General features: G+C 39.8%; 2 protein-coding genes across 2 annotated transcripts in view; both read right to left on the minus strand.

Moving 5' to 3' along the window:
• The window catches only part of rab38a (RAB38a, member RAS oncogene family), a 42,565-nt gene extending 33,768 nt beyond the window's left edge, over window positions 1–8,797 (minus strand). Inside the window, exon 1 of the mRNA XM_034167746.1 lies at window positions 8,498–8,797. Within this exon, the coding sequence (XP_034023637.1) occupies window positions 8,498–8,699 (202 nt within the window). The 5' untranslated portion in view covers window positions 8,700–8,797. The remainder of the gene's footprint in view (window positions 1–8,497) is intronic.
• A 4,290-nt stretch (window positions 8,798–13,087) lies between these two features.
• ctsc (cathepsin C) overlaps window positions 13,088–17,976 on the minus strand; it is a 36,794-nt gene continuing 31,905 nt past the window's right edge. Inside the window, exons 6-8 of the mRNA XM_034167748.1 lie at window positions 16,887–17,018; window positions 16,179–16,411; window positions 13,088–16,094 (exon numbers count right to left, since the gene is read on the minus strand). Coding sequence (XP_034023639.1) covers window positions 15,828–16,094; window positions 16,179–16,411; window positions 16,887–17,018 — 632 coding nt within the window. The 3' untranslated portion in view covers window positions 13,088–15,827. The remainder of the gene's footprint in view (window positions 16,095–16,178; window positions 16,412–16,886; window positions 17,019–17,976) is intronic.

Consider the following 17,976-nt stretch of genomic DNA (forward strand, 5'->3'; position numbering starts at 1 on the left):
TGTGTGTGTGTGTGTGTGTGTGTGTGCGCTCTGTTTTTACTGAAAGACATCACACCATTTACTGCCCTTAAAATGTGAAAATTCTCCTGCTGACAGCGAAGACAAACGGGCCATTCTTGCCTCATATCTGAGCTAGTGAAGGACATGAAATGCAGAATAGACTCAAAAAACAAAAGACAAAAGTAGGACAGATCAGTGAAAACTTGAAACTGTCCAGCAGTAAAAAGGAGAATGAGTCTGCCTTATATCATGAAAGAGGGAAAGTCCTTCTAATGGCCAACAGGGGCAGGTTTGCTGACGATGGATGGATGGATGGATGGATGGATGGATGGATGGATGGATGGATGGATGGATGGATGGATGGATGGATGGATGGATGGATGGATGGATGGATGGATGGATGGATGGATGGATGGATGGATGGATGGATGGATGGATGGATGGATGGATGGATAATTCAGCCAACTGCATATTGGAAAAATCGTTCCAGAACACATTGTGTTGTCAACATCTGGGGGGGTTGCTGTCAAAAGCACTTCCGGTGTCGCAGACTGAACAGTCCCCCTGACAAATCAGTCCCCTGCCTTCACTGCGCACGCATCATTTCGAGTGACAGCAGCGATTCACAGATTATTGCCTCATTTCTGCTTAAAACTGACTTTAGAATGATTTAAGAGGTTTTATTTTGTCATCTGATGATTAATAATTACATTATTCCCTTTGATCGGTTTGGGTGAAGAGTGCCAGATTCAGAGTCAGACTCAGACGTGCTGGTGTTGCGCTCTGATCGGTCCCCCATCTTATGCACACTCTTAAGGCTATGAAATTGGGCTATTAGTAAAAAAAAAAAAAAAAAGTAGAAAAGGGGGTGTTCACAATAACAGTAGTGTGGCATTCAGTCAGTGAGTTCGTCAATTTTGTGGAACAAACAGGTGTGAATCAGGTGTCCCCTATTTAAGGATGAAGCCAGCACCTGTTGAACATGCTTTTCTCTTTGAAAGACTGAGGAAAATGGGACATTCAAGACATTGTTAAGAAGAACAGCGTAGTTTGATTAAAAAGTTGATTGGAGAGGGGAAAACTTATACGCAGGTGCAAAAAATTATAGGCTGTTCATCTACAATGATCTCCAATGCTGTAAAGTGGACAAAAAAAAAAAACAGACGCGTGGAAAAAAACGGAAAACAACCATCAAAATGGATATAAGAATAACCAGAATGGCAAAGGCTCACCCATTGATCAGCTCCAGGATGATCAAAGACAGTCTGGAGTTACCTGTAATTACTGTGACAGTTAGAAGACGCCTGTGTGAAGCTAATTTATTTGCAAGAATCCCCCACAAAGTCCCTCTGTCAAATAAAAGACATGTGCAGAAGAGGTTACAATTTGCCAAAGAACACATCAACTGGCCTAAAGAGAAATGGAGGAATATTTTGTGGACTGATGAGAGTAAAATTGTTCTTTTTGGGCCCAAGGGCCGCAGACAGTTTGTGAGACGACCCCCAAACTCTGAATTCAAGCCACAGTTCACAGTGAAGACAGTGAAGCATGGTGGTGCAAGCATCATGATATGGGCATGTTTCTCCTACTATGGTGTTGGGCCTATATATCGCATACTAGGTATCATGGATCAGTTTGGATATGTCAAAATACTTGAAGTCATGTTGCCTTATGCTGAAGAGGACATGCCCTTGAAATGGGTGTTTCAACAAGACAATGACCCCAAGCACACTAGTAAACCAGCAAAATCTTGGTTCCAAACCAACAAAATTAATGCCTCACAGATGTGAAGAAATCATGAAAAACTGTGGTTATACAACTAAATACTAGTTTAATGATTCACAGGATTGCTAAAAAAGCAGTTTGAACATAATAGTTTTGAGTTTGTAGCGTCAACAGCAGATGCTACTATTATTGTGAACACCCCCTTTTTTTACTTTTTTTTTTTACTAATAGCCCAATTTCATAGCCTTAAGAGTGTGCATATCATGAATGCTTGGTCTTGTTGGATTTGTGAAAATCTACTGAATCTACTGGTACCTTGTTTCCCATGTGACAGTAAGAAATATACTCAAAACCTGGATTCATCTTTTTATTCACATAGCACTACTATTATTCTGAACACTACTGTATATGGAAATGATTGTTGTACAAAAGCTTCAGATATCTGTCGATGAGACAGATGATAACTGGAGTGAAGTTTAAACCAGAAACGAGTCGATAATCGGTGAATTGCTTCGGAATGACCCATGCGCAGTATGCAAAAGCGGACTGATTTTTAGGGGGACAATCAGACCACAACACTGTAATCACCAGCATGGCATTGACATTCCATATATACATACAGTCTATGCGACATTCACTTGGCAGCATGTGGCTAATGTGCTTTAGTGTTGCATTATCACAAACATCAAGTGAGGCCATCTGCGTCATCCGCAATTGAGGACCCCTAGAACCATGGGCGCCGCCATTTTGAATGGCCATGCCATCCGTTTCATATCCCCCATGAGGACCCGTTTGCAACAACATCACTTCCAGTTTGCTTCTGTGTCAGATCAGTGTCTGCGTAATCCACTTTATGGACCCCTAGAACCAAAGGTCACATGATGTGATCTAAAATAATGTTGGGGAACAATTGATTCGGTTGCAGCAAAAAAAAATAAATAAAAAAATTCAGTCGAAGAGCGTCACTTCCAGTTTGCTTCTGCGTCATTTCAGTCGCCAGCGTTGCTAAGCACGTTGCTAAAACCTCACAGACGCAGTGCCCGGATGTGTGACTGAGTCATGGAGAAACCGGCATGGGTGTACCGGGAGCCTTCCACACTGAAACAAAGGGCACTAACCACTTGTCCACCACTCCTACTGTGAGGCAAGGCTAATTATAATGTTTTTAAAATGTATAATCACTTAAAAATGAGTTTTTGTGAGATAAACATTTTATTGAGCCGCTTGGGTGGGTAGGGAGAGTTCCCATGGGATAAAAAAGCTTTTGAACCTACATCCCTGGTTCTCAAGACCAGGCACCTAAGTGGCTCTACTCTACTCTGTTCTACTCTGCTATTCTACTCTTCTTCTTTTTTATTTTTTTAGATATTTAGATATACCTTAGTATACACTAGTAGAGTTCGACCTTAGAATTGGAATGTATTATAGAAGATGCACCTTACTGAATTTTCATGCACACATTTAGCATCTTCTTCGAGATTTTTGTGTGTTCAGTGGTGATAAGAAGCAGTTTACTCTTTTTGTGTCTCATATAAATAACATTTAGAGCACGTAGCTGTGAAACATGGAGCTCGCCTGCCAGTATGTAGACCTGGGTTTGAATCCTGCTCTTGCTACCTGTCTACACCCTAGAAAAAGACAGTGAATCTACATTGTCTCAGTCCACCCAGCTGTAAATAGGTACTGGCCTTGGCTGGGGAAGTAACCTGTGTCAGACTGGCATCCCATCCAGGGGGAGTCGTAGACTCTCATTTGCTTAATGCTACAGAATCCAGAGATACACATCGGCACCAATAAGTCTCTCTTACTTATAATAACATTAATTAGCCCGTTAACTTGTGCTCACTAATGCAATGTTTGTGTTATAAATAAATAATGTGCTGATTAGTTTTGCTTCTTGCAACATGAAGCATTAGCACCGTGTTTCAAAAATAAATGTGACTTATAGACTGGCGTGACTTACAAATGTTTTTTGCCCTCTTCATTTCGTCTTCCTAAATAGATATTGGCCCCAGCTCTGGAAATAACCTGCTTTGGCCTACCTTCCCATGGAGGAATCATAGACTCTCATCTGCTAGGGGTTGGTAAGGTTAGACCTTACTTGTGTGAAGCGCCTTGAGGCACCTTTGTTGTGATTTGGTGCTGTATGAATGAAAATAAATTGAAATTGAAAAATTGACGTGGAGAATCCAGAGATAAGCACTGACACCAAGTGGCCCCAGGGACTATATGGGACTTACTACTTTCTCCTCATAATGTGTTTTTTGGACAGATGCAACTGATACTCCATTGTGACATATAGTACACAAAGCATGGCATTTTTAAGTAGAAAAACACAACATTCATAGAAAGGTGACAGCAGATTTGGCACTTCTGATGGGGATGGGACAAGAGCGTGTTTGGGCTTAATGTCCTTTTAATGGACACTTTGCCACACAGGGATTTATCCACATCCCAGTTTTAGAACAACATGCTGTAATATCTGCATATTTGTCCCAGAGGAATGTTCTTTCTGTACATAGTAACTGTGTTCACATAAATGCAGTGTTTAAACCACCTGAGTCTGCTTCAATAAACTAAGGGAGGAAATAATAATAATAATAATAATAATAATAATAATAATAATAATAATAATAATAATAATAATAATAATGATAATAATGATAATAATGATAATAATAATAATAGTAATAATAATAATAATAATAGTAATTTCATCTTATGAATGTGAAGAGTCAGCCTTTGTCCCAAATTTTGACCGTAAGGGAAACAAAATAGTTGAAATATGTTTAGTTACAGCATCATCAGAGCTTGTGGCTCAGCTGACAAACCAGCAGATCAGTGCATGAATACCTGACTGCTTCTTTGTGTCTTAGTACAACACATAGAGACCATTTATAAATGGCTTTGTGCTCATTTAACATGATCTAACACAAAATGATTGTTTATTTTAAGCAAATACATATTTGACTTCATGAATAAAATTATTACTGCTAATTAAATATTCTTAAGTGATTACAACAAACATACTGAGCAGCACTGTGTCATCCAGAGAAGCCTCAGGGCCCTATCTTCACAGCAGAGGGTGTTACCTGTTGCGTCACAGGTTTATGGAATAGGGAAAAGGGTTTTCATGTATGAAAAGCAAATTTAATCTAGGCTCAATTCTCCCATGTGCCTTGCAGCAAAGCATAGATCAAGTTTCATTTTTTGTGTCTGTGCCCCCAAGAAAAATCCTTTCCTGCACCTCTCCGCCATGAAGCTGTATGGTGCAACAGACAAAAGTAACAATGGACAGTCTCTAATGTCACAGCCACAGAAACCTGGAAGTCCTACAGAGGTGTCATGGGTGGCTTCCCTCACTGACCCTTATTCTTACACGGACACTCAATTTTGTGAGAATTGCTGACTCCAGACATATTTACAATGTGCAAATGAAGCCCAAGATTATTTAGTGACTTGAAAATGTTCATGCATCCATTTCCTGACTTGTCTAAAGAAAACTGGCTAAAAAAAAGTTATTTGTATTAAAAATGATCCTGATATTGAGTTTGTACAGTTTCTCCAGGGCTCTGAAAACAGAGGGACTGTGCATAAAAATTACTAATTTCTTAATAGTTAATGCACAAATACACTCAACAAAAATATAAACGCAACACTTTTGGTTTTGCTCCCATTTTGTATGAGATGAACTCAAAGATCTAAAACTTTTTCCACATACACAATATCACCATTTCCCTCAAATATTGTTCACAAACCAGTCTAAATCTGTGATAGTGAGCACTTCTCCTTTGCTGAGATAATCCATCCCACCTCACAGGTGAGCCATATCAAGATGCTGATTAGACACCATGATTAGTGCACAGGTGTGCCTTAGACTGCCCACAATAAAAGGCCACTCTGAAAGGTGGAGTTTTATGAAAGGTGCAGTTTTATCACACAGCACAATGCCACAGATGTTGCAAGATTTGAGGGAGCGTGCAATTGGCATGCTGACAGCAGGAATGTCAACCAGAGCTGTTTCTCGTGTATTGAATGTTCATTTCTCTACCATAAACCGTCTCCAAAGGCGTTTCAGAGAATTTTGCAGTACATCCAACCAGCCTCACAACCGCAGACCACGTGTAACCACACCAGCCCAGGACCTCCACATCCAGCATGTTCACCTCCAAGATCGCCTGAGACCAGCCACTCGGACAGCTGCTGAAACAATCGGTTTGCATAACCAAAGAATTTCTGCACAAACTATCAGAAACCGTCTCAGGGAAGCTCATCTGCATGCACGTCATCCTCATCGGGGTCTCGACCTGACTCCAGTTCGTCGTCGTAACCGACTTGAGTGGGCAAATGCTCACATTCGCTGGCATTTGGCACGTTGGAGAGGTGTTCTCTTCACGGATGAATCCCGGTTCACACTGTTCAGGGCAGATGGCAGACAGCGTGTGTGGCGTCATGTGTTGAGCGGTTTTCTGATGTCAATGTTGTGGATCGAGTGGCCCATGGTGGCGGTGGGGTTATGGTATGGGCAGGCATCTGTTATGGATAAAGAACACAGGTGCATTTTATTGATGGCATTTTGAATGCACAGAGATACCGTGACGAGATCCTGAGGCCCATTGTTGTGCCATACATCCAAGAACATCACCTCATGTTGCAGCAGGATAATGCACGGCCCCATGTTGCAAGGATCTGTACACAATTCTTGGAAGCTGAAAATGTCCCAGTTCTTGCATGGCCAGCATACTCACCGGACATGTCACCCATTGAGCATGTTTGGGATGCTCTGGACCGGCGTATACGACAGCGTGTACCAGTTCCTGCCAATATCCAGCAACTTCGCACAGCCATTGAAGAGGAGTGGACCAACATTCCACAGGCCACAAATGACAGCCTGATCAACTCTATGCGAAGGAGATGTGTTGCACTGCATGAGGCAAATGGTGGTCACACCAGATACTGACTGGTATCAATAAAATAAAACAAACCTGCACCTTTCAGAGTGGCCTTTTATTGTGGACAGTCTAAGGCACACCTGTGCACTAATCATGGTGTCTAATCAGCATCTTGATATGGCACACCTGTGAGGTGGGATGGATTATCTCAGCAAAGGAGAAGTGCTCACTATCACAGATTTAGACTGGTTTGTGAACAATATTTGAGGGAAATGGTGATATTGTGTATGTGGAAAAAGTTTTAGATCTTTGAGTTCATCTCATACAAAATGGGAGCAAAACCAAAAGTGTTGCATTTATATTTTTGTTGAGTGTATTTATATATCTGACTGCATCTGAACAAAATGTAAATGCAATCAGGAAGATTATATCAGTGATTTTAAGTGAATGTTGTCATGAGGTTTTATACTAATGCAAAGCATTAATCCTTAATGATATCAGACTTATGGGGGGAAATTTACAAATTTTCTAAACACTTTAGGACATTTTTAAAAGAAGCATTGTGTCTTTTTACTTATTCACTGTAAACCCAAATGTTCAAATGAATTAAAAAGATTACGTAGTGTAAACTCAAAGTTCTACTTACTTAAATATTTCAAGTTTGTGTAACATGGGCTTGCTTTTGAGTAAATGAAACTCAGAATTTTTGATTGACTTCAACGAATTGTATGTTAAGTAAGCAAAACTTCAGAGCATAACTTAAAATTAAAGTTAATAACTTTAACTTAACCACAACTTAAACTTAAAATTACTTAAATCTTTTAAGTAATTTTAAGTAGTGCAGACGGTTCCTGGTTCAAGCCACAGTCCTCCATGTAATGTTGCATCAGGAAGGGTATCTGATGTAAAATGTGTGCAGATTCACCTGTAATCTGCTGTGGGGACCTAAGTGAAAAAAAGGGAGCAGCTGAAGGGACTTACGTTTATCACTTTAATTTAACTGTAATAATGAGGTACAAGTAGCATATAGTTAAAACTTTTAAGTTCTGGGAACAATTGACTTTTAAGTTTATGAACACAAACATTTTGTGGCAGTTGATTGCCTCAGTGTTTTTGAGTTCTGCTAACTTGTTTGGATTAACAGTGTACATCACATACAACAAAGATAGTTGTGTGATTTAACCCTTTTGGCAATCAAACCACTAGGAACAGTTAGAAGCTACAGTTCAGCACAGGGAGGTCAACGCCTGGTCTACAGACCCTGCCTTGCTCAGTGGCAGCTGGAAAAATGAGTTATCTAAATATTGTTCTTACTGATTTTAATAACACTTCATGTGTGTTTGTGAAGAAGACATGTAATGTTTAAATAAAGAGAAATCAAGGTTAAGTTCATGTGGTTTCCTTGGAAAAAAGTGAAACTTGGACCAACTTTGTAAAAAAAATTAGGGTAAATTGTTATACCTAAATGTTTTGCTTTCTCTCAAAAGTAGATTTAGAATTTAAAGTTTCAACATATAAATGTGCTTTGAGGAAAACATACGTACATTCAGGTGGGATAAATTACAGTAATTTTTTAAAAGCTGATCAAAGTTTTACTTTTTCAGGTCTGAGTGTGGAAATCCCACTGAAATATATTTTCACTCAGTCCTACAGGTGTTTATGCAGAACATTTAAATGCGAAGCTTTCAGCACTTTGCCACTAACGTGCATTTACTTAATTTCGTTTTTTATCCATTTATCAAACTTTGTTTCCTACTTCAAGCTCCTAAACACTTTTACACTTTACTTCAGCCACGTCTACATCTGCCTTTCATTTTGGTGAAATGCTTTATCACAGTTTGCGCTCCTCTCGTGCGTCATGCGTAAAAGCGCGTTCGTACCTGCGATGTCCCACAGCTGCAGCCGCACGGTCTCCTGGCCATAGTGCAGCACTTTGAGGGCGAAGTCCACCCCGATGGTGGCCCGGTAGTTGTGGCTGAAGTTGTGATGAACGTATCGTTTGATGATGCTGGTCTTTCCGACCCCGAGGTCCCCGATGACCAGGATCTTATAGAGGCGCTCCTTACGGTGGTTGTTCTCCATGGCGACCGAGGAGGGCGCGGGCCGAGCATGAATCCACCGTGCTGGGAAGGTTCGGGGACGAAAGTAAAGGATTGAAAAATGAAGTGAGCAGGGAGTCAAAGGAGGAGGGGAGGTGAGGAGGGGCGCGGACCAGTCCGGACCTTGTGACGCGTCCTGGGAATGCTGCTGGCATTTGAGCCCTCAGGCTGAAACAAAACTGAATCAAATTTAAAGATGGAATACAGCTGCGAGTTTACACACACAATGGGCCTGCAAATTCTCTACTTATTCATTTGGTTTTTTACGACTATATTTTAACATATTTGGAACTGTTCTCAGCAGGGCGGGTCCATAATCAGTTTTTTTGGGGGGGTGGAGCTCAGCCCCCAACAAGGAGGCCACACGCATGCAAAACTCCCCTCTGCCCGAATCACTCATTCCACTGGAGAACACTGAATACAGTAATGTTTTATACATATTTTACAAAAAGCACAAATTTAAAAAATTCCAATGAACTTCTCAAAGGATTTTAAAGCAACACTCCAGTGAGAGTGAAACAGCAAGTATTAGAGCCATGACATCCTTTTTATTTGAAAGGATAATGCTTTATTTGATGGAAACAGGATAATGTCCGCTCCTAGAAAAAAAGGCAGCAGTTAAGAATTATACTAATTCCCCCAAATTGGCAGGTACCTCAGTGAGAGAAGAGATATATTCTTAACATTATGGTTTGATTCCCAGGCTTTCTTCAAAAGTTAACTGGGCAGTGACCATCTGGCTCAAGATGTTTGTCAGTGGACAAGACACTGCCACATTGTTGCAGTCCACCCAGCTGTAAATGGGTACTGACTTGTAGTGGACTGGTATCCTTTCCAGGGGTAGAGTTACAGACTCTGAAAACACTTTACACTATGGTATACAAAGATATCCACCAGTCCAGTGGGCCTGACTTCTTGTTGCTCCTATAATTTGCAATGTTAAGTTTCCAGGGATAAGTAGTGGTGTGACGGAGGGCAGCAGGAGTTGCTGTGCAACAGTAGTCCATAAACATCACTCCTCACAGCTAAAAAGGGAATTTCTGGCCACAAGGCCAAGAGTCCTGAATTTCAGCCTTCTGGTCAGCGAGTCCGCCTCCCATGCCTGCAATCATGAATTTGCATCCTGAGGGGAGTGAGTGGAAAAAGACAAAAACACAATGCAGAAGAAGCTGCTACACTGGCAGTAATGGGCCTCTGGACTTCGTTGGTCTTTTTATCCACTAAAATGGGGTTTTAACTGACACGATGGGTGTCAAACTGTAAGACTTGTTGAATCTAACCAACTTCAGGCATAATGCTGTTGTTTGAGCAGCAAAAATAGAATAATTTTGATTAGATTTCATACTATATGTGCATCTGTTGTTGAAATAAATTTGCATAGGGCAACAGGAGCTACATACTGTATTGCCAAATAGCCAATCTGAGTGTTTTGAAGAACATATATCTCTTACGTTTTCCCCTCAGTCATGTAACAATTAGTACCCAATTTACTAAGATCCCAAATAATGAGCGCTAAATGGCGTGGGCAAAGGTTTTGCACTTTGTGCTGGCGTTTAGAGGGTGATTTAAAGAGTAAATGCACAATTGATCACAGGTGGCAATATGACACAGACAGCAGTATGTAAATGAGGATTTTGGATGCATTAATGGCCGTATTTGCAAAGTGAAATTAAATCAGCCACTTTAGTTAATGTGCAAGGCACCTCTTAATTCAGATCTACGGTGGCTTGCAAAAGCATTCAACACCTTGGCATTTCACACATTTTAATTTAATCATGGCATTTCAAATACAAAAAGTACATCAGGATTCTTAATATAAAATTTTTTTTAAATGACTTTCCTTAAATTCAAAACGAAAGCAGCTACAACTTAATATAAATTAATTTAAATCAAAAAAGACAAGATGATGGGCTGCATAAGTAATGGCCCCTTTAGAGCCCCATGTATCCATCCCCTACATGGACATTGGACTTTGTTACACATGCACTCTATCACAACTGTGTTAACACACTGGCAATAAAAATAGAATAAAAAAAATCTATTTCAGACATTTATATTCTTGTTTTATGCATGTTGTTTTGGCAAACTTGAATAATAATCACAGTTGTGATGTTCCAAACCGACATGTGTCGGTTTTTGGTCTAGAGGAGACATTTATTGCAAAAGAAACAAGCACAAAATTAAGTTAAATATGCCAGACATTTACAAAGAATGTCTTAATTCTGTGCCGCTTCTGTAACACCATGGTTACAAACTTACAAAATTCATTCTCAACACTTTCTAAATTTTCTTTCAACCTACAACCCCTGGCAAAAATTATGGAATCACCGGCCTCAGAGGATGTTCATTCAGTTGTTTAATTTTGTAGGAAAAAAAAGCAGATCACAGACATGACACAAAACTAAAGTCATTTCAAATGGCAACTTTCTGGCTTTAAGAAACACTATAAGAAATCAAGAAAAAAAAGATTGTGGCAGTCAGTAACGGTTACTTTTTTAGACCAAGCAGAGGAAAAAAATATGGAATCACTCAATTCTGAGGAAAAAATTATGGAATCACCCTGTAAATTTTCATTCCCCAAATTAACACCTGCATCAAATCAGATCTGCTCATTGACATTGACCCTATGTGTCTTTTTGCAAGGAATGTTTTTGCAGTTTTTGCTCTATGGCAAGATGCATTATCATCTTGAAAAATGATTTCATCATCCCCAAACATCCTTTGAATTGTCCAAAATATCAACATAAACTTGTGCATTTATTGATGATGTAATGACAGCCATCTCCCCAGTGCCTTTACCTGACATGCAGCCCCATATCATCAATGACTGTGGAAATTTACATGTTCTCTTCAGGCAGTCATCTTTATAAATCTCATTGGAAAGGCACCAAACAAAAGTTCCAACATCATCACCTTGCCCAATGCAGATTCGAGATTCATCACTGAATATGACTTTCATCCAGTCATCCACAGTCCACAATTGCTTTTCCTTAACCCATTGTAACCTTGTTTTTTTCCTGTTTAGGTGTTAATGCCTTTCGTTTAGCTTTTCTGTATGTAAATCCCATTTCCTTTAGGCGGTTTCTTACAGTTTGGTCACCTACGTTGACTCGTTTCCTCCCATTCGTTCATTTGTTTTGTTGTGCATTTTCGATTTTTGAGACATATTGCTTTAAGTTTTCTGTCTTGACGCTTTGATGTCTTCCTTGGTCTACCAGTATGTTTGCCTTTAACAACCTTCCCATGTTTGTATTTGGTCCAGAGTTTAGACACAGCTGACTGTGAACAACCAACATCTTTTGCAACATTGCGTGATGATTTACCCTCTTTTAAGAGTTTGATAATCCTCTCCTTTGTTTCAATTGACATCTCTCGTGTTGGAGCCATGATTCATGTCAGTCCACTTGGTGCAACAGCTCTCAAATGTGTGATCACTCCTTTTTAGATGCAGACTAACAAGCAGATCTGATTTGATGCAGGTGTTAGTTTTGGGGATGAAAATTTACAGGGTGATTCCATATTTTTTTCCTCAGAATTGAGTGATTCCATATTTTTTTCCTCTGCTTGGTCTAAAAAAGTAACCGTTACTGACTGCCACAATTTTTTTTCTTGATTTCTTATAGTGTTTCTTAAAGCCAGAAAGTTGCCATTTGAAATGACTTTAGTTTTGTGTCATGTCTGTGATCTGCTTTTTTTCTACAAAATTAAACAACTGAATGAACATCCTCCAAGGCCGGTGATTCCATAATTTTTGCCAGGGGTTGTACATAAAAAAAAAAAAGTTGCACATGCAAGCATCAGTCATTTGCATGTTTCCTCCCACAATTTTGTGCACTTAGATGGACAAACCCTAAATTGCATAATTGGCAATATGCACTATTCTGCATATTAAGAGATGCAATCCTCATTGTGCACGATTAGTAACTTAGAATGCGGGTGTGTTTGTGAGTGCAGTAGTGTTTGCGCACATTTTTACACATGCAAACTTAGCAAATCAGGCCCTAAATGTGGCATCATCAATTCCATTCAGATTGGAACTGTTCACCACAAACAGACACATCCAGAAACATAGTGACTTACAGTAGGACTAGAACAGCTGGTCTTTTACTTCTGTGACATATGTCATAGTGGGTGTGGCAAACATCACCCTTTTTTTTTTTTTTTTTTGGCAACAGGCTTTCATTAGGCTTTACTTAAAATATGTTTCAGTATGCTTCACTTCAGGGTCTGTGGGATATTTCTTCAGTTGTCCAAATACTTGGATGTCCTCAAGTAAAAAAAATTCCTTGCTGACATGGTCTATAACATGACTGTTTTAAAGAAGGTCCCATCAAATGAAATCAAAGCAGCACCATTTTATCTTTTCTTTCGCATGAATCCAGAATCAAAAGTTTTTATTCTCTTAAAACTGCAGCAATCACATAACAGGAATACTGCCAACACAGTAACAAGTCTGCATATAGGAGCGTTTCAGGCACGCAGGCAAATTACTTTTATTATTTCCCCGAAAGTAAATTACAAGAGGCATAAAAACAATGTTTGAGGCAGTGCATGTAAATGGACATTAAATCTGGCTTACACCTTTCAGACGTGTGAACACTGAACCCTTTTAGGATCACATTTGTTTCATATCAAAAGAAAGTTTCTTGGCTTTCACATCAAAGATCGGGAGATAAACACTGATACTCTGTTGCTTGTATGAAGGCAGTCACTAAAAACTGGTGTTAAAATGGTCCTTTTCCTGAATTTAAACTATGAAAAACTCCTATAAAAGTCATATTTCTCCTAAGCATGAAAGTTAAGTCATATGTGTTTGTAATCTCTGAATATGCAGTACATAAATGTGTCATCTCTTTGTTCATTTTTCCTTTTTATTAAATGAAAGACATAAAAAAATGTGTCTAAAAGGCACAGTTAAATCCCTTATGATTACAAAATCCCTTTAAAATGCTCTGCAGGATATCACAGAAAAATATGGCAGTCAGGCCTTAAATTTGATGTGAGGAGAAAAACAACAAAAAAAAAGTAGAATTTCCTGTCATCTTTCCCTGAGAAAAAAAATCAAAGTACACCACAAGACACGCAAACAAAACACTAATTCCTCCTTTACAAATTTCCTTTAAAATGTTAACGTGAGAATTTACTTATCCCTTGACATTTGTCACAGTAAACACAAATCAACTTTGATTTCAACAATGCATTGGAAAGAGCAGATTGGTTCGAGCCAACTTATCTTTGTTGAAATCTGTAAACGATAAATTGTTAAAATACACAGATGTGATCAATTTGGAATTCCACAAACTTCTACAACACAAACCCCTTCATCTAAAGTGCGTAACACTGATTAAAGTCCAATATAAATATCTTTTAGGACTTGTAAACCAAACAGTATTTGGAAATACATTTGGAACTGGCAGTTTTGCATCTGATTATTCTGACTTTTAAATAAAGTGGTATCATTTTTGCCTTTTATGCTAATCATTACGACAGTATAAGGACTGTTTCCACTGACAGAACTTGACCTACGTTCCAGATGCTGCAGGATTGACTCATAATTGGCCTTCTTAGCTACTATGTCTCCATTGCGGTCAAGACCCACCAGGCTCATGCTGCAACACTTTTTTGCAGCAAAGTAGAGTCATTTGTCCTCAAGGACACAAAATCTCACTGGACTTTGTAAGTTAAAAAGAAAACCAACAATGCCTGTATGTCCCTGTCAGTCCATCTGTTGCCTCCTCTATCCATATTCTGTTGGCTTGGCGCTTCTGGGTGTCTTCTTCATCAGCGTACATTAAAGACCAATCAGAATCTAGCTCCACCCATCAGTTTTTCAGGGCCGCTCATAAATAGCAACGCAGAGCAGGGAATTATCTCACCACTGAAGAATGCCCCCAAAAATCACCTTTCAGGGTGATCTCTGTGGTGGAGACATGTAAATGTGTTGGACCCTGTAAAATGGCCTGCAAGCTCCTGCGATGGAAACAAACGTTGTTACTCGAGGTACCATCCTCCTAACCTTAGGGTGGGGCAACAGTAACATGTGACAACAGGCAAATCTCCTGCAAAGGTGAGCACAAAGATTCACACGTAGCTTAACACCTTGAGTGAACAAAAAGAGAAGACCAATCCTAGAGGTAGGATAATCAACTACATGCCACAAAATCTGCCGTCTACATAAAAACTGGATATCTTCGCTGCATGTCTGAACTTTCTCTCTCACTCGGTTCATCCATCAGTTACACTGTGCAGTCCAATAACAGTGAAAAGGAGCTAAATCTACATTAGAAAGAGTGGAAAAGTGCTCATCAGCAGGAGCTTCTGCAGCAACAGGCATCAGTGTCTAAGACAGAGGTGAGCGGATGAAAGAGGAGACTCATGCTAAAGAGGAGTGAGTGCTCCTGCTGAAGTCTCACAGTTCAGAGCCCCATCAAGAGATCTGACTTACAAAGAAATCAGTAGAGACGCGTAGCTCCTCGCTAAAGAAGGGGTGAGACGGGCATGTAACTGAAGAAGACAACCTTTTTAATTCACCTGCAGCAAGAAATTGCAGTGTGACAGCGAGATGAGATGCCTGGATCTCAAAGAACAAATAACACCGCAGAGATTCCTGAGCTTCGACCTCCTGATCAACTTCCTGCTAAAAAAAAAATCTTACACTCTTAAAGGGATGTCCCTACATTTTTCCTGCCACAATTAAGCACATTATGTGAGTAATTAGTCATCACGTGGAAAACAGCCCCATCCATCAGTGGTAAAGAAGAATAAAACAAACTGTGCAATCCAAGTACATATACCTTATTAAAAAATTTTTTTTTTTAATTAAGGCACATCTCCAGGATAGAGTCTATACCTGTCCCTTTGATCTAGAATCTCTGATGCAGCAGACTAAATGAAAGGTTGGGGGCAATGAATATTTATACTCCCACTCAAATAAAAAGTGAAAAGGACAGAATTTTAGCTGATTATGCACACAGTGCTTGATTCAGTATATGTAAAACAATCAAAAATGTTGACATTTCACATCTTTCAATCAAACGTCTTAATTATTTTTTGGTGTTGAGTCTAAATTTCAGTTGTGTTACTGTGATGTATCACATCTGAAGTTTACAGACTACAGTTTTGGAATGGGGTTGGCTGCGACTGCAATGCTCTCAATGCTACACTCATCACTTCCCCTGCGAATTCTGAAGTATCCTTCCTCACCCCAATGAGTGCCCCAACTGTTCTTCACAATCCAGTATTTCTGGCCAGTCTTTGCGCATCGGCCATATCCCACCAGAAGCACAGCATGGTTAGTTAGCTCAAAGGGGTTGAGGGAGTCCGTGAGCCCTGTGTGGTGGTAGATGCCCCCGTGATATGCCATGAAGTCTTGATACACCTGTCAAAAAAATAACTCAAGAGTCTCAGCCAACAACTACAGCAATAGTCATTCAAATGCATCGATCATTTGTGGGTATTATACCTCAAAGGCTACTGCCATGGGGCCATTCTTTAACAGCTCCAACATCATGGCCGCCTCACTACAGCCACCATAAAATCCACCAACGTAACTGTATTCTGCTGTGTAAAAACGCCCGCAATTCTGAGGAACATCACATGGAGAATCTTTTGCCACATATGGAAAGCACGACTCTTCAACGATGCCAAAATCCTGGGCGTATTTCCCGATCAGGTACGGGAACCCGCCATCACAACCTTAAAGAAGAAAGAGGTTAAATAATAAATGTGGTTCAAGTTATAGGTGTAAAATTTAAAGCAAGTGTAAGTCTTGGCTTTCTTAAAGAGTGATATGTAGCTCCTAGTTGCTATGAATTTAAATCACCCTGGCTTAAAAAAAAAAATACTAGTTACATAAATGTAAATATCTATTCTGTTACCAAAAATTGAGTTCTTTTGAATGAAATGCCAGATTTTCATAGCAAAACTCAAAACTTATTTCATTTGATTACTCAGGATGCAGCCAACAGATTTCTACACACTGTTGTTATTCCACATTTCACAGCATTTTGTGTTTGTTGTCTCATAATACAGCACAAGGACTGACTTCTGCCCTTTTGTTATCTTTACGAGTCACTTTTTATACAATGATCAATGTTCTTCAGCAGCAAGACATTTCAGACATATTTCATGATCTCTGTAGATTGCTTTTTTTAAAGCTCAAATTTGTCACCTTGAGAATATTGAGAACAGGACACCACTTGCTGGGGGCTGAGGATGGGTGTCTCACTGTTGTTGGTGAGGATTCTAATGCGGGCCTCCAGCATTCCCATTGTGGCAAAGGAGTAGCAGCTACCACAGGCAGCTGAAATTCAACAGAGATGAACACCAGAGTTAAAAAAAAAAAAAAAGGTCACTGTACATGTTTTGTTGACACTGTGTACCCACTTTGCATCAGAAACTAATGAGCGGTCTCATCACAAATTGTTTAATCCATGAAACACTGGAAACCAAAATCCAGTAACATAAACAGGGAGACTGCAAAGCTAAGAAGCTAAATCCAGGTAAGGTTTTGTGTCGTAGACGTCAGTCTGATATAGAGGTCGAGACCCATTGGTGCTTATCTCTCAACTCCGTAGCATGAAGTGGTTGAAAGTCTATAGTTTTCTCTGGATGAATGCCAGTCAGAAGCAGGTTACCTCCCCAGACAAGGCAGTACCCATTTACAGCTGGGTAGACTGAGACCATGCCGATGAAGTGTCTTGTCCAAAGACACAGACCAGTAGTGAAAGTGGGCTCCAATCCAGGTCTACAAATAAGGGCCTGGCAGGCCAGCTACTGATCCACAGAGTTACCTGCTCTACGGGTTTTAGTGTTGCATTAAGGTGCATTTATACATAACCAAGACGCGTTATGAATGTCATTTTTCTGTCATTCGTGACACATTCCTGACATTCTTAATGTGACTTAACACATCTGAATAGGTTTCTTAATAGTGCGTGTTGGTGCGTGATATTCTTGATATTCATGGAGCATGTTTTTGCCTGTCAAAAAAAATCTTCAACGAATGTCACACACCACCCTCATTTCTTCTCACGTCGTGGAGGTCGCAACTGAGCGTGTTGATCCGTCTTGAGTATTGATCCTTAATAGAACGTGACAACGTTCGTAGTGGTTCCTGTGATGGTTCTTGGAGCCCAAACTGTCGCACGTTATTACGAAGTGACACGGAAACTGTCAAGTTTTGACACGACTTGTAACCCGGCGTCACAGTTCACTGCGCGCCACGACAAATCTGTTTTCTGTCACATGCGCACAATTAA

This window comes from Thalassophryne amazonica, chromosome 4, assembly GCF_902500255.1.
Source record: "Thalassophryne amazonica chromosome 4, fThaAma1.1, whole genome shotgun sequence".
In the NCBI taxonomy this organism is placed as follows: domain Eukaryota; kingdom Metazoa; phylum Chordata; class Actinopteri; order Batrachoidiformes; family Batrachoididae; genus Thalassophryne; species Thalassophryne amazonica.